Below are 23588 nucleotides of genomic sequence, written 5' to 3' on the forward strand. Positions count from 1 at the left end.
TAGGTACATACCTGTAGCGATATAACCTAATCCGGCACTTCGAATCATTAATGTATCATGAGGACATATATGAATGCTCATTTTTTAATTTGTAAATGTTAACGACCACGCAAACGACGATGAACAACATTCCGATGTTAGAGGACCAGTCTGACTGAAATGAAGCACCAAGAAGCAGTTATTAAAATCACAAAAAGTGATACATATGTAACTAAGTTGCGTCTTTCTAAGTAACCGATTCGGAAAATGCTTTCGTTGCTCTAAACTTGTGTTTCCTTAATATGCTGCGGGCGAAAGCGTATTTGTCTAACTGGCCCACCAACGTCGAACGACCACAGTTTTATAACAAATTCCTGATCCTTTATTCTAAGAAGAGCTTCATCGATTAAGGACAACCGTTCCTAAAATAAATAAATAATAGTGGTGAAAGACTATAGTATAAAATTGTAATAGGTAATTATAAATTAGTAATAGGAAAAGGTTTTCAGTATGAAACCACCTCTGTTGGTAGAGCTAGAACTTCAACGGTACTTTTTTTTTAGAACTACCTCTGCCAGTGAATCGAAGAGCGTAAAACGTGTTTCACCTGTGTCGTCGCTGAAAATAATTCTCAGAGCACAACTATCATAAACGGAAAGTTATAATGTTAGACATTCTATATAGAGGCAGATTATAAGGTCTATCGAAAAATATAGTGTTTTTTACTTACGTGGCCTTTGAAATGCCTTTATGAGGTTTATCGGAAAGGGTACAACGAAAGGATTCCCCAACTGGGACGGCTGTTCCTTTTCTACACACATTACATGAAGTGTATGCAAAGTCACCTGGATTTGTGATGGACTTTATTTTTCCTTGTATGAGTATAATTTTTTTCTCCTATAAATTGGTGAACAAGTAGATCAGTAAATGTAACTTATGTAAAGGATATTGGTTGGCAATTGTCAGCCGTACTTATATTTGTGTAAAGATTTACCGGTTGATCCGCAAGAGAACTTATTGGGAGCAAAGTCTCTATGTTTTCAGTTGAGGTGCAGCGATTTGTTGAGCTTTCGCCTCGATTTGTTGAGTTTGTTCCTGCAGCATTTGCTTCATAAGTAACAACAATACCTCAGAGGTTATCTTTATTGTTATTTGCCCTGCATTTAGGCAGTAGTAAGATTAGCTTGAACTTGGATTGAATATGAATTGAAACTTCCGAAAACTAAATTTTATCATACCATGTCCGTAAGTAAATCATTGCGGCGGAAATATGAAATATCAAAGATGATGCTTGAAAAACGAGTAGTACCACAGCAACCCCCTGTGTATTGTATTGCTTTATCATATGCTTCATAAATTTGATGATTACTATAAAATATATTAACATACCCCCAAATCTGGCTGCTCTAACCCGAGTGATCTGTACAATGGGTAGAGATTCTATGACGCGTGCAATTTTTTCTGTGGGTTCTAAAGCATTCAAACGCCAAGCGGTTACAACGACCGGCTGCATCCTGTATATAGAGGTAAAGTGAAATAGAAGGAATTTTTACATAATGGGCATTGAAAAATTGCATTTCCTAAGTTTGTTACCTCTGGTCAACAACAATTATGTCTCTTGCTTGTAGGGTATCACCAGATGTTCTCGTCGTAACTGTTTTTAAGGATCCGATAGAAAGAGCTACGCCAACTATATCTACATGGGAAAAAGAAAAAATTGTGAGCAACAAAATTTAGCAAGCTTCAATAGAATAGTAAATATGATAAAATATAGCGTTCATCACCAAATCGTTCTTTGCGATCTAGACAACTTGTTATTGCATTTGCTGAACCCAGTATGTCCTTTCATTTTCAGTGGGACCGAGATCAACTACATCCAGACCACCTTTCAATGTCATTTGATAGATATTATTTTCATATCTGAATTGCTCGGGAATGCGTTTTATGGTTGGATTTGGAATTTCATACTCGTGACCTTCACGAAAAATGTCTTTATAATAAGCAATATCTTCCTCATAGATAGTTGCTGACATTTCTGTTCCCTGATGCATAAGTAAAAGCGCAAAATAAAATTTAGAAAACTTCAGCATCTAAAATTGTAAGCAATAAGTATATGTTGTATAATATTTTGGTTTATACCTCTCTGTCACTGAAGAGCAAATTTTGAAGAGTTTTATCTCCAAGCCTTGCCTTTTTTGAAGCGAGTAAAGACTCCAATCGTACGACTATGGCGAAGTTCCGAGTACGATCAGTTGCGGAGGCAAGAGGGATTCTTGGAGGAGTCATTTCAATCTACAAAATAAGGTAATTTATGTTAAGACATTGAAGCTGTGAATATATGTCAGAGAAAGTGTAAACTGAAATCGACGTAAAAATATATACAGTAGCACAAAAATAAAATATAGGAAGTCATAGAAAATAGTATATCTAAATTTTAGACAAGCGTAATTATTTGCCGAACAAATTTTTCGGTAGCTGAGAAACGACAATGTATATTTTCCTTTATTAACAGGTAGTGCGTTAGTACATGATTAAAATTTAAAGATGACGTACGAAAGAGAATTATTTTAATATGAAAATGATAAAGAATTGGAGACAACGACGTTGTACACACTGAATTTTGTGTTTATTTTTGTAATCAAAAAATCAAAAAAGAAATACGAAATGCAAAAAAAAAAAATTACACCCCTATTAAGTTACAAACAAAATCGATAAGCACGAAAAACTATTTACAAAAACACTATTGCATTAACAAATCTAGGAAATAAAATAATAACACAAATTTTAGAAACATCCATTTGGTTTTATCTAGCAATATGTAGTACTTCATAGCATACAATATTTCTTGTACGTCTCCAACTGTCATTCAGAGCACAATGCGGAAGAACTGCTACTGTGACATCTGAACTTTGAGTTGCTCTTGAAAGAGCAACGTATAGCTGGCCGTGGGAAAATACAGGACGTGGTAGATATATGCCAACTTTACCAAGTGTTTGACCTTGTGCTTTGTTAATAGTCATTGCAAAACTTAATTTTATGGGAAACTGTTTTCTTTTGAATTGAAAAGGAAATTTGTCAGTAGGAGATGGTTGAAGTGGAATTCTTGGTATGAAAACTCTTTCGCCCTTATGGTGACCGACATCAATTTCTGCGTCTATGACATTCCGATCAAAGCCTTTGCATATAAGCCACGTGTCGTTGCAAAGTCCTGAAGTTGGATCTAAATTCCTCAACAAAAGAATGGGACTATTCTTTTTCAGTATCAATTCATGCGGTGGAAGACCGCTTGGCTGTAGTGTATTTAGAAATTCAAGTGGATCTTGACATGTTGTTGCTATATGTCACGCCGCTTCGTCGAAGCTTCTGTAGGTAAATGCTTGACCTTCTTGTTTGGAAACTAACATAGCATTTATAGTCTGTGCATCATCATTTTTCGGTGTCAATATTGCTCTTGTCGTAGTTAGTGATGGATCTGTAGTTATTAGTTGTATGTCTGGATATATTGCATCAATCAGTCATTCTATTAGTGCATGTTCTTCTGTTCCAGATATAACGATTGATCTTGGTAATTTGATATCCTCTCCATTTTCATAAGGATGCGAGCCATCACCAATGTCTAAAACAAAATTACCAAATGCTGGATCGCGCATAGCACGCATATTTACAGTTAAATGTAATTTTTCAAGTTTTGTCCACATCGGAGACATCACAAAGCTTGAATTGATTGCCTCTCGCAATGTACTTTTCGGTATAATAGGTAACACTTGTCGGAAGTCTCCACCAAATACAACAATTTTGCCACCAAAAAGAAGGTTGTTTGAGCAAACATCACGCATGGTATTTTCAAAGTGTTCGATTGCCTGGCGTTTTGCCATTGGTGCTTCATCCCAAATAATTAACCTACATGCACGAATTAGTTCTGCTAGAGAACTCTTTTTTGAGATTTGCGAACTTTCATTCCCTTCGAGATCAAGAAGGATCTTGAATCGAGAATTACATGTTCTGCCTCCAGGGAGATTGGCAGCAGCAATACCAGAGCTTGCAACCGCAATTGCAATATTACCTTTGACTCTGAGATTCGCAAGCAATGTTTTATACAAAAAAGTTTTGCCTGTACCACCAGGTCCATCTAAGAAAAAAGAACCTCTTTCATTTTTTATAACCCTTCTGTAAATTGTGTCATAAGCGTAACGCTGTTCTGTATTAAGTAGGTGCACGGAATTTAATTCCTCAGAACTTATTGGAACATTAAGTTCTTCAATTTCTTTCATGTTGGATCTCTGTAGATCTATTTCGTCCAATTTTAAATCCCCAAAATCAAAAGTACTGAAGCTTTTGCCCATTGATTCGACCAAATAACAAATATTTCGAAGAGTTAGTTGTAGTACTTTTCGGCTTTGTGATGGAAATGCATATGCATAGTCCTCTGAGAAAACTGTGTAAAATTTATCCCAAAGCAATTTAGGGTTTTTTGGATGACAGTAAATGAGCAAAGTTGAAAACAATCTACGAAGCGCACCTGGCATCTGATACCGTGAGGCTTCTTCTAAGCACTACTCAATAGAATCATCTGCTTCAAGCAAACCTCGCCTGAACGCGGAGTCTTGAAATGAATTACACAATATGCCATTAATGGATTTGAGATCATCAAAGGATGTAGGCCCTCGAACGTTTGCTAGAAGAAGACATAAATAGTAGCGCTCTCCTTCAGATGGATTTGCGTAGACCAAACGACCTAAGTCAAACCCTTTCTCACGTGGAGTCCAGATTTTATCTCTTTTTCGATCATGCCATACATAATGTTCTGGAAATTCACTGTATAACAATGTCTTAGCAAAATTATCATTCAAATTTCGCTCGAAGAAAGTTGTTAACATTGTTCTCTTACGTGCGTCGTCATCTAAAACGTTACCAAGGTTTTCCCATGGCCGGAAACTAACAGTTTGCATATTTGGTAGCTGCACTTGTAATGGAACAACGTTAGGATGTATCTCGTTCAAATGAAATCCATAAATCCGCCATGTTGCTTCTGGTGGAGTAATCCACCGTGTAGATTGGTAAGCAGTAATCTCATCAAACGAGTACTGATTGCTAAGATCAGTAACAGCAAACGACACTCTATCATGGCCCTTATAAACGTACTTATACATGTATTTAACTGCCTTAATGGTAGAACATATTTCTACGTTTAAGTGACAGTCATATTTGGCTAAAAGAAAAGGATTGTATGGAACAACCCAATGATTATTTAGTTCTAATCCTCGAACAGTTACATGAACGCCGGTATTTCTTCTACGATATATAGGATATGAATCACGGCCATTAGTTGTCGTATATGCAAACTCACGAGGGTAATGGTTTTTACATCTTTCATTCCTCATGCACGGATTTGAAGAGTTGGCTCTACCGCAAGGCCCGTGCATCATGTGGCGAACAACTAAAGAGTATAGATGAGGGTTTTCCGAATTGTTAGGCAACTCAGCACAGACGAAGTTGTCATATTGGTCCGGAGTCCTTATTTTACTCGTAGAATCAAGAATGATTAGAAAATGGGCATGTGGCAGACCTCTTTTTTGAAACTCAACGACATAAACGTATCCAGCTACATTGCCAAATACTTTACGCACGCAGATGTCTTTCTTTAACTCAAACAATTTTGCTCGAAAGACCCGCGAAATAAGGTCCGGTCTGTTCTGAGCTTCCTCAAAAGGCGATAGGTCGCGCTCAATTTCTGGCCAACGGGGGTTGCATGTCATCGTCAGAAATATATCTGGCTTTCCGTATCGCTGCACCACAGTCATAGAAGAAAGATAGCGACGTCTAAAATCACGATCACATCCAATGAAGCTGGCCGGCAATATGAAGCAACGACCAATGTTCGCGCCAGATCTTTGCCCAGCGGCATGACTATCTATAATTCCTTGATATAAGTCGGCTCGAATTATATTTTGATTATTTCTTATGTAATCGAGTCGAGTCGTCTCAATTTTAATATACATATCTACTCTATATTGTTGGAGCAGACGACCACTTCTTAACAATATCGACGAATCAGCGGGACGAATCTGAAGTCGATAGCAGTAATATTCTCTGCAGGAGACTTTTTTCTCTGACTCCGAAGTACTTGCCACTGTAGGTAGAAGGAAGCGAGAGGTATTGGATTGAGGAGAAGAGATAGGAAAAAAAGATATATATAGTGAAAAAGAGAATATAAAGATGCGGACCTTGTTCTTCGTCCTGAAGCCGCTGTTTGTATTAGAATTTCATTTACCGGAAAAGTAGGGCAATCAAGACGACGTCGACGATTGGAATTGAATCGATAGATACGACGATGCCATCCTGTCTCGCCAAAAGGAAATAAAATAGGGTATTGCAATGGATCGTAGCAACCGTAATAGTGCAGTATTCTGTGACTTGTTCCAGAAATTGCGTGTACAACGACGTCATGTCGCGGAGGAGCTGATGAATTTTCATCGTCAGTCCAAATTGCAACAACCTGGGATGTCGTTGGGGCATTATGAGTTCTTTGATCTTACAAAGGATCCGATTTTATTATAATTCGGCTTTCGTCATCTATACCGATGTCTCTCAACGATCTAAAGAATCGTGTGTAAGGATTGAACTCCATAATGCGCATCAAATCCTGAACCACGCGATGCTCTATATCTGATGAAATTTGTAGTCTATGCCATAATTCTAAATCCGTATCAAAGAAATAGAGTTGGATATAGCGCAGACGCCCGGCAGTAGGTAAAATGTCATTGATGAAATGATACGCCTGACCCTGAACTCTAAACGTGTATAGATGCCGCGATTTCTTTGCGCAAGTTCACGATCCCTTTTTACCCCGAATGAAGTAAAAGCAAAAGAACTGTTGTACAACATCACGTACTTTCTGAAATTTTGGGATATAAAATCATTTGACAAGAATAGTAGACGGAGATCATTTGGCGGAACGTTTTGTGCAAGGCGTATATCTCCATTAGAGCAACAAAAGCTTTGCGATTCATTTTTGAGCAGTTTTGCACCGCAGTAGCGACACAATGACGGTATGGGAAGAACATATGGCTTAGAAGGTGGATTTGGAAAACCTTCAAAGACGTAACGAATTTTAGATAATGCGCAGCTGCGAAGCCGACAATACAAAAAAATTCAAAAATAAAAAGAAGTTGTATATGATTATGGTTAAATGATGTTTACCCTTTGGATTAATATTTGATGAAACAGGGTTTTTTTTCTTCGATTGCTGACTTGCACGAGAACACGATGCAACGTGCTTTAATATATTCATACTAAAGAACTGTTTTACAAAGAAGAAGTTATTCAATAAAAACAACAACTAAAATCTTACAAGGACCAAGTAAAATATGAAAAACAAACAAATTAAAAAGTGACAACCTTAAAAGGTTTTAAAAATATTTGCTATTAAGTAATCAAGACTGAAAATTTGTTGTAAAACAATATAAGTGCTGTTTTTATTATTCAGAATACGCATGCGGTAAATTTTAATATATTATTTTAATGACTAATATCGACCGATGTAGCGTCAAAAAAATTGTCCGGACAATTTGTTGAATAAATATTCTTCTATGTGTTAGATTAACTTTTTTATATAGGTTCCAATATAACGCATCAGACAAAGCAGTACTATGGAAGAGGTCATTCCTCTGTCCGTGAAAGTTACGAGCGTGTAGGCAAAAATAGAGAATTTAAGCTAACATAGGAAAATTGAAGTTCACAACAACGACAACTACAAAAAAATTATTACTTGAATTGTAATTATATAGAGTAGGGATGGCAATGGGTCGGGTTGGATCGGGTTTTGCAAGATTCAAACCCGATCCACTTACTTATTGGATCACAGATCCATATCCATACCTGATCCATATCCAAAATTTTAAAATCCATACCCGATCCATTATACTTTTTTCAAACCCATACCCGCTCCAAATCCATACCCGATCCACTACATAATCCAAAACCCAATACGAATCTTGATTTGATACATAAAAAATTTAATCTTGTATACGGAAATTTAAATTTCAAGGTCAATAAAGCCTAAATTTTCAATAATATCCACTTGGATCGGGTTCGGGTATGAATGGATCAGGTTTGGATTTGGTTCGGGTTTTCCAATAGTGGATATGGATATGGGTTTTTAAATAGTGGATCGGGAATGGGTTTTTAAAGAGTGGGTTTGGATCGAATTTTTTCCTTCGGTTCGATTCGGGTTCGGTTTGGTTTGGGTCATAATTGCCATCCCTAATATAGAGGCACTAACCTTTGGATTTTGCGTTGCGATTTGTAAAGGTAGTTTTGCTTTATTCCCAACAGGCTCACTTAGATTTATTTTCAAATCCTACTAACTGCAAACAGCAAACGTGACTTAGAAACGTAAACGAATGACAACTTTTGAACCGCAATATAAGAACGTTTATTTTATTTTAAATAAAGCATATTTATCACATTTTACAAAGAAATAGTCACATAGAAGCCAAAAAAAATTAAAAAAATTATGTTAATAGCAACAGGTGTAACATAGAAACTATATTACTTGCATGCAAAGATTCAGTAGAAGAGGCAAGGACACAAATACATGCATTGATGTAGGCGAACACGTGTTGGGCACATTTTTCCTTTTACAAAGATTTAAACACATAACATCCAAAAAAGTCTATGCATTCATGTGCAAATGACTGCGTCCAGACTGACAGATACAGACAGATTATTGAGCAATACTAATTAACTTGTATACATAAAAGGTAACTGCAATTGAACAAGATCGTAACATATTTTCTAGCGTACATCTTATTAGTGGAGAACTTTTACCTAAATTAAAGTTCTAGACCACGAAATTTCACGTTGTTATACGAAAAATGTATGAAAGAAGCCGCACAAAAGGTAAAATGAAATATGACACATCGAACTGATAGTGCGTAAAAGCTACATATGAATCGTTGAACATTTCTACAACAAGAGTATCATTTTTTTTTTGTTTTTTAAGAGTGATGGTGTCAATTCCAAGCCTGGCTACTTCTTTTTAAGCCTCCGGCAAATAAGGATGTGGAATATGGGAAGAAGGCATTCTATTGTTACTTCAGAAGTATATATTGGACTTGTGATTGGCCATATGCATATAAACATATTGATGGAGAAGACATGAATACGGTGCTATATAAATAAGGTTTGTTTTCACAGAGAATTAAGAAAACAGTTGTCTTGAGTCTTCTGAATCAGCTTACGACATTTGTATCCTCCGACCGTCACTCTTAGCAAACGTTCCTCGAAAAACGATAAAAAATCAAGATATGATAGCCATGACCGCAGCTTTGCAGCTTCGGTAGTAGTTGTTAACCTGGTGCTGATCTTATGTTTGTGCGCGCACGTTAGACAGCAATGAGGGTACGGGCCTTGAGTTAAGTAATTTTCAGTTTCTTTAGTTTAGACAGATATTTTGTTATTCCCTATACATTTTATTGAGAAAACGTATTTGACCTGTTCTAACCTTAAGAGGAATAAGACTAATATATTCGTCTTAAGAGTCAACCCGAACATCACAAATTAGAATCATTGCAGTATAATTTGTAAGAAAGAGAAAGGTTAGAGTAGCCAGGCCCAAGTGTCATTTTCCATATTTGTGGTGATAATCAAACAACTAGTTTGATACTCAATGTTTAAGGGATTAATTAAAAAGGGAGCATTTGCTTAATTGAATACTGTTTAACGCCTTCATATTATTTCACTAATTTTACGGCGTCGATCCAATCAGTCTCACTTATACAACTGTTAAACTATGTGGCTGTTTTAAAATATTCAACGTTCTTTCTATGACCTACGGGTAGTCAACTGAAAACCGTCAGACTACCTTTTTAGAACAAAACCTCGACTATAAATGACTCCCTCTGTACCAGCTAATTGTTGTACTTTTCCATATTAGGGTGTCTGAGTCAGTTGTTCTCCTTTCACGTGCTTATAAGTAGGGCAAAAAAATTTACTGCTTTCTAACACACTTAAATAGGAAAGGTAGTTTTACTGAATCGTAAACGGTGAACAGACATGCGTAAGGGTGTTAACTGTTCCAGTATGGGAGTAATTGGAAAGTAGGCAACAAAATAGAAAAACCGCTCAATTACCAAAGTAACAATTCCAAATCGAGAATAGTTAAAGGCACACCATTTAGCTCGCACAAAGACGAATAAAGTACCATATAAGGAATGATATCCAACTCCACGTCTACCATAGTACTCCATAGGTACGCTCATAATCATAAAAGCTCAAACTTGCACCTACTGCTACCGTGCGTTTCTTTTTTGCTACGGTAAATTTTAACGAATACTAATAAAGTTAAATTGAAATGAGATGAATTGAAGTCCGAAATAACACGGTCTTAGAACGAATAGTGCTTTTAATCGCTCCAAAGTACAAACATCGAACCATAAGCATTTACGTACGAAGCTAACTACCTTTTTTATATTATATTTGTTAAAGAATATTTGTGTTGCAAGATGGTATTGAGCACTCCCTCCGTCTCAGTCAATAATTTACATTTGTTTTATTTTCTCTCACAAAATAAAGCAAACATCAATTATTCACAGTGAAAGTTCTAAGTAGTAGCACCATTGGACAACCAGCTTGCAATCCTACATTTGGAGTGGAAAACGGGGATTTGCCCATTTTGCGTACCAAAGAAAACAATTTATCCTTTCTACCTTCTCCAACCTTCTTTTTTCAGATATAACCAACGACGGAAATTTGGGGATTCAATACCAAAAAATACCTTGTTTTTCGTTAACTTTAATACTTGTACATAAAATACAAGTGTATGCAATTTACTGGTTTTAATACTTTAATTAGATCTCACTACTGGTAATTTTAAAATGGAAGAATTACACACACCAAAATGCAAGCTGAAAAAATTTGAAAAGGATAAGAACGGATCAAGTTTGTTTTCATTACTCCATTTAACAATGTCAACATTGGACTGACTTAATTAGTAAATAAAATTTTAAACTTTAAACTTTCTATGCTGAAACTGATCACCAACCTATTATATAATCAAGGCCATATTCAATACTCTCCCCGTACAAATTATTTGTTTACTTTTGATTAAAATTGTCCGTCACAAAGAATATAATAGGTAAAAGTATCAGCCATCAACATAAGTACATAACCATATCTAAAATACAAATATTAACAGCCATAATTCAAAAATAACACAACATAAATTAATCAAAGATCATACCTTCTGTAACCTGCAATTAGCACCTGATTATGCCTGCAATTCAGAACCGGGTTTCGGTTATATTAAACAAAATATGTATACGGAACATAGAAACAGCCAAACAATAATATAATATTCTTTGAGACATTTAATCGAACACCTGGTACTCAATTTTGACAAAGAAACATCATAAAATCGGAAACAAAATTAAAGTAAAAAAAATGGAATTCATTACAACGACAAAAAATTCAACAAAAAAATCGAATAATGAAATAAACTTGCAGTAGAGGTGTACCTCTGAAAAGGATGATTCCCTATGAAAATGAAGATCAAATAGTCTAATGAAACTGCTTACTGATAACTGTAGTCACATACAAACTAAAGGGAAATGGATGGTGGTAGTTTTACGGTTTTCAAAGGACAGAAATAATTTGAGATGGAAGCACCGAACAAAGTTTGTGAATAAGTATAAAGTAGAAAATAGGGATATATATGAAACACAGATAAAGTTGGAGGTAGGATAAAGTTGGAGGTAGACGGTGATGCAGAGTAAATTCTCATCTAATCTCATTGTGGCTATTCTAGAAATAAGGTATGGGGCAACTATGTAATTAATGATGTCATGTATGGGCAGAAGGAGTCCGAGAGTGACGTAGCATATGTATCCTCTTTTATTATAAGATATAAGAATAAGAAATAAGATAATGTGTTTATTATGTCTGCCATGTTCTAATCAACAAGGTGATTAATTTAGTATGATGATGTAAATATGTAATGCTTAACTAGTTTAGACCCCGTGCAATAAATGCGCGGTACATATAGTTTTTTTATTTTTTTACTAAATTACTTAATTTTATATTAGTGGTATCTCATTAATTCATATTTTTCGTCACTGTATCTTGATTTGAAAAATCAAAAGTTGTAACTGACAATTAATCAAAAGAATTGAGTAATGTGCTGAAATGTATTTTAAACAAAATATATTTTTATAACACAAAGCTAATGATTTCAATTTTTAAATTCTCTTAATTTTTTTTTGTCTAAAAAATAATAACACCGATTTACAGTTATGTTTTATAAGTACTACGGGTTAAGTCATTCTCAAATAATAGCATCAATGAAAGATTTAGCAATTTATAGTTTTATATAAATTTTAATTATATTTTAATTAAAAGATTATAGTTTAGACTTGTGAAAATAATTTGATAAAAAGATTAATTTTAATGAAAAGATAATAAGTTAATGAAATATAATATAATTATCAGTTTACTTATTTAGTAAATGTAATTAATTGTAATTAGCTTCCTTATTTAAAATGATGCTTTTTGGATGGAAAAATTGTGAGATTGCCTATTCATTTAGTAGATTGGGGATTTTTCTAACTTCTTGTGCCGCTAGCTTCTTGTATTGTATAGAGTGGATATTTTCTTTCATGTAGAGTTTATGGTTAATTAATTGTTATCATGAATCAGGAATCTTAGCCCACCTCAAAGTTGCTTATCAAATTAGTGTAATTATCGCACATGATGTGTAATAAGAAGTTCAATTAATTAATTTAATTGTGAATCGAAAATTTGTTATGCATTACTATTTGTTATAATTTGAATTATAGTTGTACATATTTCTTTTGCTAAATTGTTTAAGAGCGGTTTTGAAATTTTTTTTTTGTTCACCTGAAGTTCCATCATAAATAGAAGTTGTATACCAGAAGTATACAAGATTATCATCATTGAATATTCGAGAGATAATCTCACTCTCAAAAGAGCTATATAGTCATAGTCTTGCCTACATATACAGGACATTTGTAGTGTCCTATGTCACAAAATTTATCTGGATAGAAAAAAATTTGAGGTTATATGAGATAAATATTGCTAACAAGAAGATTAACATGTTAATTATAGTCAATTAAAAATGTGGTGTGTGATAATGTCTTATCGAGACACTGCCATTGCTTGTGAAAGATTGCCATGGAATGTGGGCAAACTAAGAAAGTTGACATTAAATGGTTAAGATGTGACAATAATTAAGGCCATCCGGGTTCTAATTATACCCGTTTTGATAAACCTGAAATTTATCCTAAGGAAAATATAAGTGCTGAAACTCTCTCCTGTAAACTTATTAAAGGCAAGACATTACACGAAGATTGAGTATATTTAATATTGGAGATCACAGTTTGATTATTATATGGAATCGTTAGTCTCCGAATTGGGCATTGTGTGTAATACTCCGTATTTATGAGTCTTGGGGTACTCTATCGAGTAGGCCTTACTCTGTCGAGTAAGGGAGTTTTGCGAAATAAAATAGTTTCTGACCTGTTGGGTACTCGATCGAGTAACTACGATACTCGATCGAGTAGGGGGGGTACTCGATCGAGTACCTGGGCTACTCGATCGAGTAGCCGGTTTACGGGGGTTGTTTTCTCGGGTTTTGTTAATTATGCGATTAAGGTATATAATCTTTTCGTCATTCATTCTAATCACTTTTCTAAAACCTAAATCACTGTGAGAAGAGAAAGCAAACTACGTTCATCACCTTAATCGCATTGTTAACAAATCCCGGAGCTTGGAAGGTCGGATTTCACTTGTCTTTACACTGTTGTAATCCTTGCGTCGAGGGTAAGACCTTTATACCGTTTTTATTATATTTCGTCAAAGTTAGTTAAACCCTAATATTGGGAATTGGGGATTTTGTTGTGTTATGTGCATAGTAGTAATTATGTGCCTGTATAATTAGGAGGAGGATTCGTAGAGGAAGCTTTTTGACTTCATTTGTGAGATCGTCGACTATTGTGCTTTCCGGGTAGGGTTTCCCTACTCGATTACTTACATGTGGTGTGGTGTTGTGCTGTAATTAGTATAATTGGTTGATTCAGACGATGTTGTGATTGTGATTGTGATTGTTTGTCTATGGTTCTCGAGATGCGTTCTCGGCTGAGTGGAGTCACTTGCGGGAGTGGCTTCACGCCCTAGTTTCGCCCTTCGTGGAACCCGCCACGGAAGGGGATGTGCACATTAATGGGACAGGGTTATCGCTCGGTATGATGAGCGGGGCTTAGGTGGGAACGGCTGCGTTCCCCCACTGGCAGAGCTCGTCCAGTGGACAGTCGGTGACGGAGATGGAGTGGAGTGCTTGATCGTGTATGATTGTTTGAGTTGTGTTGGTTACTGTATTGTTGATTATATCACTCGTGTAAATAGATCGACCCGGTTAATGTTTTTAAAACTGCGGTGATCCATTCGGGGATGGTGAGCGAGATATTGAGGGTATGACATGAGTATCGGGATAGTGGGATTGCCACGATCGATGATAGAAGTCTTCGCTGTAGCCTAGTAGTTTCATAGACATTTCAGATTAGTTGAAGAGAGCAATACATTTTGAGAACATGTATTAGTATTTGGTTTGGTTTTTGGATTGTAACCTTTCGCTAAAGTATTACTATTTAAATATCGTTTCATTATTGTTTATTTGATTATCATTGCCTCGGGTAACCGAGATGGTAACGTCCTTATACCTGAGTGGTCCTGGTAAGGCACTTGGAGTATGGGGGTGTTACAAAATGGTATCAGAGCGACGATCCTGAAACCTGTAACCAATGAACCCAATGAATATAGGGAGTCAATTAAAATGAACCCGGGGTAAAGGTTGTAGGAGCTAATGCAAAGGCTTTGGAGACGTCCTAAAGTCGCGAACTCGCCCTACAATTTTGAACCGGTCACATGGGGGGAAATATATGTTAAGTCGTATGTGTTGTTTGTTCGCTTGTGTGTGGATGTGATGAGGTGTGTTGTAAATGTTGGATGTTTGAAGTAGAAGTTGAGAATATGAATGAAATTGAAAAGATATATATATATATAGAACTGTATTGGAATGAGAAGCATGTTGAGTGATTACTATGTGGCATTAATAACATGATATAATTGTTTGTTAATCGCATGAGCAGTTGAGTAGCTTGGTATGCATAATTAGGACATGATATCGTGTTTATAAGCTGTTTTACATGTTAGAATATGTCATAGTATGCGGGTAGCATATTCGAGTTAGCATGACTCGATCGAGTGGGACTGACTTGATCGGGTGGGTTTTTGAAGTTTTTACGACCAGAATCGAGTTTTAGGGTACTCGATCGAGTAACTAGGGGTACTCGATCGAGTAGGGGGTCACTCGATCGAGTAGCCTGGCTACTCGGTCGAGTATGTTAGAGGTCAGAAGGTCTGTTTGTGTTCTGGAGTCGAGGTACTCGATCGAGTATGGGAAGCACTCGATCGAGTAGCCTCTTACTCGATCGAGTAGGTTGGGACACTCGATCGAGTAGCACACTGGGTAGCTTTGTTTTCGTGTTTTGAGGTTTAGTACATGTGTTTATGTCTACCCTTTCTTATATATAGCTTCAAGATGCCGCCTAAGAGAAACGCTTACTATGCGAGAGCTGAGACCATGAATACAGATGATATTGTTAAGATGTTGGAGCACCAGGATGCTCTTACTGAGGCCTTAAAGAAAGTGAATAAGGATAAGGAGGTTGATCACTCTAAGATCAGCCTTTACATAGCTAGGTTCAACCCAAAGGAGTACAAAGGGACCAGAGAACCAAACCTTCTTGACAAGCGGCATCGTGAAATGGAGAATATCTTGGACCCGGTTCATTGTCCCGATGAGATGAGAGTAGAGCAAGCTGCGTTCTATCCGAGAGAGGCGGTGGTGAGTGGTGGGATAAGGTGAAAGTGAGTGCCAGAGAGATGTATGCTAACCAAGGCTTACCTGCTATACCTTGGGATGAGTTCCGTAGAGCCATGAGAAAAGAGTTTGTGCGGAGCATGTGAGAAGCAAGTCGAGAGAGGAGTTCGATGGGTTCAAGATGACATCTGACATGTCTGTGGCTGAGTACTATAAGCAGTTTAATGAGAAGTCTAGGTATGCCGAGGACATGGGATTGAGTGATGAGAATGCGCCGAGGTTTGAGAGGGGGTTGACCACTAGGATCATGGATAAGCTCCATGTAGGAGTCCTTGCGATGTTAAGGACGCTTATGAGAGAGCTGGGAGGGCTGAGAGGTTAGTGGAGATGGCTCAGGAGAGGTCTGGTGTTGAGAAAAGAAAGGCTGAGAGTGAGGGTGGTGGCCAATCTAGTCATAAGAAAGGCAACCACAATCAAGCTAAGGGGTTTTCTGCTGGGTCAGGGTTTAGTGCTAGGGCTTCCTTCGGGCGTGGCCGTGGGGGTAGCAAAGAATAGTTGGGGTATGACTTGCTTTGGGCGTGGCGGTGTCGGCCCACAAGAGACATGAGTGCACGAGTGTGCCTGGAGCTTTTCGGGGGGACGGGTCGGGAAGTTATTCTCGGGGACCCGCACAGAGTTATGCGAGCAACAGACCAAGTGGGTCATGGTCTAACCGGGGGAGCCAGAGCTATCAGAGTGGAGGTAACCGCAACGGCGGTAATTCTTATCAGAAACCAGCTACAAACAACAACAACAATCAGGGGTCGGGTGCTAAGCCGGCCACAAAGATCTTGTCAGGGAGGTGGACGGAAGACCGATGGAAAAAGTTGTTCATGATGGACAAGAAAGCGGTGAGGAGGATGCACATGTTATCACTGGTACCTTTCTTGTTAACGGTATTCATACCTTTGTTTTGTTTGATTCGGGGGCTTCCCAGTCGTTTGTATCATCGAGTCATGTTAAAAGGTTGGGTTTGAGAGTATATGAGTCTGTGAGTGAGAAAGTTTTTATACCTTCGGGAGAGTCTGTATCTTGTGGGAGGTTGTTTAGGGATGTGTCTATGATAGTTGGGCAAGTCGACCTACCTGTAGACTTGCTAGAGTTTCCTTTTAACGGTTTTGAGATGATAGTCGGGATGGATTGGCTGGGAAAGTATAAAGTTAAGATAGACTGTCATCAAAAGAAAGTGTCTTTGAGAGGGCCTAAGGGTGTTAGTGTGTCTTATCGTGGGTTTTTAGTCAAACCCAAAGTTAAGTTGATTGCAGCTATCACGTTGAAGTCTTATCCGAGGAAGGATGTCCTTTGATATTGTGCCATGTGAGAGATGACCGGATAGAGAGTCCGGCATTGACGAGATACCGGTGGTGGGAGAGTTTGTCGATGTTTTTTCTGACGAGATTAGGGTTGCCACCAAGAGAGAGATAGATTTTACCGTTGAGTTGAAACCGGGACGGGCCAATCTCTAAGGCACCGCACCGGATGGTTCCTAAAGAGATGGAGGAGCTCGGGGAAGCAGTTAGATGATCCGATAGAGAAGGGATACATTAGACCTAGTGTATCGCCGTGGGGAGCACCGATTACTGTTTCGTGAAGAAGAAGGATGGGAGTTTGAGGTTATGCATAGATTACAAGAGAGCCGAACCGAGTGACGGTGAAGAACAAGTATCCTTTGCCAAGGATAGATGACCTGTTTGATCGGTTGAGTGGTGCATCGGTCTTTTCCAAGATTGATTTGAGGTCGGGGTACCATCGGTGAAGATTAGAGAGGTGGACATACCAAAGACGACTTTCACGTCGAGGTATGGTCATTATGAGTATGTAGTGATGCCGTTTGGGTTATCTAATGCACCGGCCGTGTTTATGGATTTGATGAACAGAATCTTGGACGGTTTTTGGACAAGTTCGTGGTGGTGTTCATCGATGACATCTTAGTCTACTCTAAGACTAAGGAAGAGCATGAGGAGCATCCGAGGATTGTGTTGCGGACGTTGAGGGACCATGAGTTGTATGCTAAAACTGTCCAAGTGTGAGTTCTGGTTGGAGAAAGTTGCTTTTTCTGGGGCATGTGATCTCTAAGGAGGAGTAGTCGTGGATCCGGCAAAGATTGAGGCGGTGACAAAGTGGGAAGCACCAAAGAATGTCGCTGAGATTAGGAGTTTCTTGGGTTTAGCTGGATACTACAGACGGTTCGTGAAAGATTTCTCCAAGATAGCTAGACCTATGACAGCTTTGATGAGGAAAGAGAACAGTTTTCGTTGGGATGAGAGTTGTGAGAAGGCGTTCCAAACATTAAAGGAGCGTTTGACCACGGCTCCTATCTTAGCATTGCCTGAAGGGATTGAGAACTTTGAGGTTTATACAGATGCCTCAAAGAATGGGTTGGGATGTGTGTTCATGCAGAACGGTAAGGTGATTGCCTATGCTTCTAGGCAATTGAAGCCGTATGAGGAGAACTACCCTACACATGATCTAGAGTTGGGTGCGGTGGTGTTTGTTCTCAAGATTTGGAGACATTACCTTTATGGGGCGACCTTTAAGGTATTTTCTGATCACAAGAGTCTCAAGTACATCTTCACTCAAAAGGAGTTGAACATGAGACAGAGGAGGTGGATGGAGCTGATTGGCGATTATGACATGGATATTATCTACCATGAAGGGAAAGCCAATGTCGTTGCAGATGCTTTGAGTAGGAATAGTGTACACTCTGTGTACAAAGCTCTATCTTTGATGAGGTTGAGAGATGAGGTGGGGAAGTTTGGGATACATATGATTCGAGAGAGGAGATCTTTGTGGGAGATTTGTGGTGCGGCTGATCTTTATGATGATATTCGAGGTAAACAAGCTTTAGATCCTAAGATGGTTGAGTGGAGAGCTGGAGTAGAGAAAAGGACAGTGTCCCGATTTTCTATTCACACAGATGGTAGTTTGAGGTTTGATGGTAGGTGGTGTGTCCCTAATGATGAGGAGCTGAAAAAGACAATCATGACAGAGGCACATTGCACACCATATTCAGTACATCCAGGCGGAGACAAGCTATACAAGGACTTGAAAAACACGTTTTGGTGGCCTGGGATGAAGAAAGAAACAGCTGAGTTCGTTGCCCGTTGTTTGACATGCCAGAGAGTAAAAGGGGAACAACGACGACCACAAGGTAAGATTCAGTCTTTGGAGGTACCTGAGTGGAAGTGGGAATCCATTTCCATGGATTTTATCGTGGGTTTACCAAAGAGTCAACGGGGTAATAACATGATATGGGTGATAGTGGATCGACTGACCAAGTCAGCTCACTTTGTTCCAATGAAAGATACATGGACTAAAGCACAATTGGCTATGGCTTATCGAAAGAATGTGCTTAAGTTACATGGAGTCCCTAAGGACATAGTGTCTGACAGAGATGCGAGGTTTATATCACGGTTCTGGAAAGAGTTGCAGGAATCCTTGGGTACAACTTTGAAGATGAGTACAGCTTTTCATCCTGCGACAGACGGTCAGACTGAGAGAACAATCAAAACTCTTGAGGATATGTTACGAGCTTGTGTGATGGACTTTGGTGGTAGCTGGGAACAGAGGTTGGATTTGATAGAGTTTTCTTAATACAACAGCTATCACACTAGCATTGGCATGGCACCGTTTGAGGCTTTGTACGGGAGGAGATGCAGGAGTCCGATTTGTTGGGACGACAGTGCTGAGGCAGTGGTTTTAGGACCAGAGATGGTACATGAGATGGTCGAACAGATTAAGATGATCAGGGAACGGATGAGAGCAGCTCAGGATCGACAAAAGAGTTATGCAGATCTACATCGCCGGGATATAGAGTTTCAGGTTGGGGATAAGGTTCTTCTGAAAGTGTCTCCTATGCGTGGTGTTATGAGATTTGGGAAGAAGGGCAAGCTGAGTCAAAAGTTCATCGGCCCTTATGAGATCTTAGAGCGAGTTGGGGAGGTTGCTTACCATCTGGCTTTACCTGCTGCTTTAGAGAGAGTGCATAATGTGTTTCATGTATCGCAGCTGCGGAAGTATGTGAGTGACCCATCACATGTGTTAGAGGCAGAGAGCATAGAACTAGGTGAGTCTTTATCATATCTTGAGGTACCTAAGCAGATCCTTGACCGGAAGGTTAGGAAGACTAGGAGTGGTGAGACAGTGTTGCATAAGATCCTTTGGTCTAACCACGAGACAGAGGAAGCTACATGGGAGGCAGAGGAGATCATGAGAGAGCGCTACCCTTTCCTTTTTGATCAGGTATGTTTGGTTACGAGGACGTAACCTTGTTTCTTTTAGGGGGGTAGGAGATGATCGCAAAGAGTTTTAAGAGTTTTTATACCCTTTTTATGTTGTGTCGGTATAGTTGTTGTCGTTGAGTCGGGTTGAGTTTGAGTTAGTAACAAGTTTTTGTGTTGAGTTTGTTTCGATTGTTGAGTCGGGAGTGTTGTAGTATGAGTCTTTGTTTTATGTTGGTTTGAACTTCGGGGACGAAGTTCTTTTTAAGGAGGGAAGACTGTAATACTCCGTATTTATGAGTCTTGGGGTACTCTATCGAGTAGGCCTTACTCTGTCGAGTAAGGGAGTTTTGCGAAATAAAATAGTTTCTGACCTGTTGGGTACTCGATCGAGTAACTACGATACTCGATCGAGTAGGGGGGTACTCGATCGAGTACACGGGCTACTCGATCGAGTAGCCGGTTCTGGAGTTGTTTTCTCGGGTTTTGTTAATTATGCGATTAAGGTATATAATCTTTTCGTCATTCATTCTAATCACTTTTCTAAAACCTAAATCACTGTGAGAAGAGAAAGCAAACTACGTTCATCACCTTAATCGCATTGTTAACAAATCCCGGAGCTTGGAAGGTCGGATTTCACTTGTCTTTACACCGTTGTAATCCTTGCGTCGAGGGTAAGACCTTTATATCGTTTTTATTATATTTCGTCAAAGTTAGTTAAACCCTAATATTGGGAATTGGGGATTTTGTTGTGTTATGTGCATAGTAGTAATTATGTGCTTGTATAATTAGGAGGAGGATTCGTAGAGGAAGCTTTTTGACTTCAAATTTTGTGAGATCGTCGACTATTGTGCTTTCCGGGTAGGGTTTCCCTACTCGGTATTACTTACATGTGGTGTGGTGTTGTCTTTGTAATTAGTATAATTGGTTGATTCAGACGATGTTGTGATTGTGATTGTGATTGTTTGTCTATGGTTCTCGAGATGCGTTCTCGGCTGAGTGGAGTCACTTGCGGGAGTGGCTTCACGCCCTAGTTTCGCCCTTCGTGGAACCCGCCACGGAAGGATGTGCACATTAATGGGACGGGAGGTTATCGCTCGGTATGATGAGCGGGGCTTAGGTGGGAACGGCTGCGGTCCCCCAACGCGTGGCTGGTCCAGTGGACGATCGGTGACGGAGATGGAGTGGAGTGCTTGATCGTGTATGATTGTTTGAGTTGTGTTGGTTACTGTATTGTTGATTATATCACTCGTGTAAATAGTACTGACCCCGGTTAATGTTTTTAAAACCTGCGGTGATCCATTCGGGGATGGTGAGCAGATATTGAGCAGGTATGACATGAGTACTGGGATAGCTGGGATTGCCACGATCAGATGATAGAAGTCTTCCGTTGTAGCCTAGTAGTTTCATAGACATTTCAGTTAGTTCAGTAGACAGCTGTTTTGAGAACATGTATTAGTATTTGGTTTGGTTTTTGGATTGTAACCTTTCGCTAAAGTATTACTATTTAAATATCGTTTCATTATTGTTTATTTGATTATCATTGCCTCGGGTAACCGAGATGGTAACGTCCTTATACCTGAGTGGTCCTGGTAAGGCACTTGGAGTATGGGGGTGTTACATTGTGATTCAGCAAACTTAAAATCCAACTGTATTATATGTTACTCCCCGAAATATTTTGTTATTGTACAAAAATGCCCATTTAAATTCTTATTAGTGATATGAGCAATTAAGGTCTAAGGTGGTTATAGTTTTTACCACCTTAGGGGAAGAATGATAAGGAAAAGCTGGTAAAAACAAGCAACTATGTTATATCCCCAACTGAACTTGAAGTTCAGCAGTTTGTTTTCAATATGAAATACATCGAGTAGAGGTTCGTTGAATTAGAAATGATGGTATTCATTTGGTTATGAAGATGTATTATAATACCAGTTTGATCACCTTATCAAAATGCAATATATTACTCCCTCCAAGTGATATGTATTTTCCCCTTTCTTTAATATATGTGAGGAGTATTTTATTGAAAGGGGAAGATTGATAAAACTTGGAGGGAGTACATTAAATCTATGATTTAATTATAGACAGATTAGCCCTATATGTGGCATAGCGAGCTATAAATTAGTCATAGAAAATATGTGTAATGAAAAATTAGATTCTTGTCAAATTGGAAATCACACATAAAATGTAGTGTGAAAGTCATATTGGTTCACTTATTTCAAGTAATAAGCAAATGGCAAGCATGGACAGTTGGTACTCCTCTAGAGTAGTAAAGAAATTTGGATGTTCCTGAAGTAACATAGATATCTGAATAATAATAGATGACCTATATAGAAAAGGAATAGTACCATATACATTCGGATATCACTGATTCAGTACTGACAATATCGCGAGATATTGAAATTATATCGATATGTTTAAGGAACCAGTATGCATTTGCGCGCGGAGTTTAATGGACTAGGAAATGGGGATCTTAAATTTAAGTCCATTTTGGTTGTCGACATATAATCTACGATTATAAATGAGCTCATGGACTAGAAGTCCAGTAATTGATTTAAAGTCAATTTAAGTTATGAATATTGGAAAAGGAAACTGTACAGTTGCATTATCGAGTCATCATCATGTGCATTTAGAGATTTAGTTCATCATTTGCATATTAATTAGTTTTATTTTATATAAATTATTGTTATATAACTGTTAATTAGAATTAGTTTTATATCATATGCATGAACATGTTTTATAATATTGTTTTAAATGGATAAATGTTGAAACGGAGAAATATACTCTGATATATTCCAACGAGGATAACTCCCTATAGGAGCCTCTTAAATGATCATCATATGGCGATGCTTGATCAATTGAGTTTTGGGAACTCATGCTTATAAACCTCTACGACACAATTAAAAGGTTATCGTGATTATTTTCAAAATGGAATATTCAAACTCCTGTAGAGTTTACTTGAAGGAAATTATTGTTATTATCTCAACCTGAAATTTGAGTATATGAGAATAATGATTTAAATGAGCTTCTTGTTAAACATGTGAAATTAGTTTATGGTTCAGATGTAATAACCCAAATAAATTTTATTTAATAATAGGACTATCCAAGACTTTATATATTCGATTCATATAAGTTTTCTTTATAAACGAAAAAGGCCTTACTTTAGAAAACGACTAAGAGTATATGAGTCAGGACTCGTTACGACCTTCGTTTTTACTAACCCACACTATGTTAGATAACTATGAAAAAAAAGAAAAATAAGTTCTATACAAGCTCCACGTGGGGGAGTTCTACCTAAATGACTCACACCAAGCTAATTTCCCACACACCTCGTCTATATACACAAAGAGGAAAAAGAGACATAATACTTAGATGTGAGGTTTAATTAAAAACCAGAAGAAATAAAAATGGAATTCAGACGAGGGAGAAGCGGAGCATATAACAACAATTCAATAAGT

The 23588-nt window shown here is 38.0% G+C and overlaps 2 protein-coding genes across 2 annotated transcripts; both read right to left on the minus strand.

The window, feature by feature from the left end:
* Positions 1-3494: 3494 nt before the first annotated feature.
* Positions 3495-4505, minus strand: LOC141617006 (ATP-dependent DNA helicase PIF1-like). The gene has a single exon (XM_074434174.1). It carries the CDS (start codon positions 4503-4505, stop codon positions 3495-3497), a length of 1011 nt encoding a protein of 336 aa, XP_074290275.1.
* Positions 4506-4532: 27 nt separating this feature from the next.
* On the minus strand, positions 4533-5978 carry LOC141617007 (uncharacterized). Its single transcript, XM_074434175.1, has one exon. The coding sequence runs from the start codon at positions 5976-5978 to the stop codon at positions 4533-4535; it is 1446 nt and encodes a 481-aa protein (XP_074290276.1).
* Between the last annotated feature and the right edge of the window lie 17610 nt (positions 5979-23588).

The sequence above is a fragment of the Silene latifolia genome, chromosome X (genome assembly GCF_048544455.1).
Source record: "Silene latifolia isolate original U9 population chromosome X, ASM4854445v1, whole genome shotgun sequence".
Classification (NCBI taxonomy): domain Eukaryota; kingdom Viridiplantae; phylum Streptophyta; class Magnoliopsida; order Caryophyllales; family Caryophyllaceae; genus Silene; species Silene latifolia.

What these genes read in the sequence shown, in the direction of transcription:
- LOC141617006 (XM_074434174.1), bottom strand. Translation starts at nt 4,505, where the DNA reads ATGCCAGGTGCGCTTCGTAGATTGTTTTCAACTTTGCTCATTTACTGT.
- LOC141617007 (XM_074434175.1), bottom strand. Translation starts at nt 5,978, where the DNA reads ATGTATATTAAAATTGAGACGACTCGACTCGATTACATAAGAAATAAT.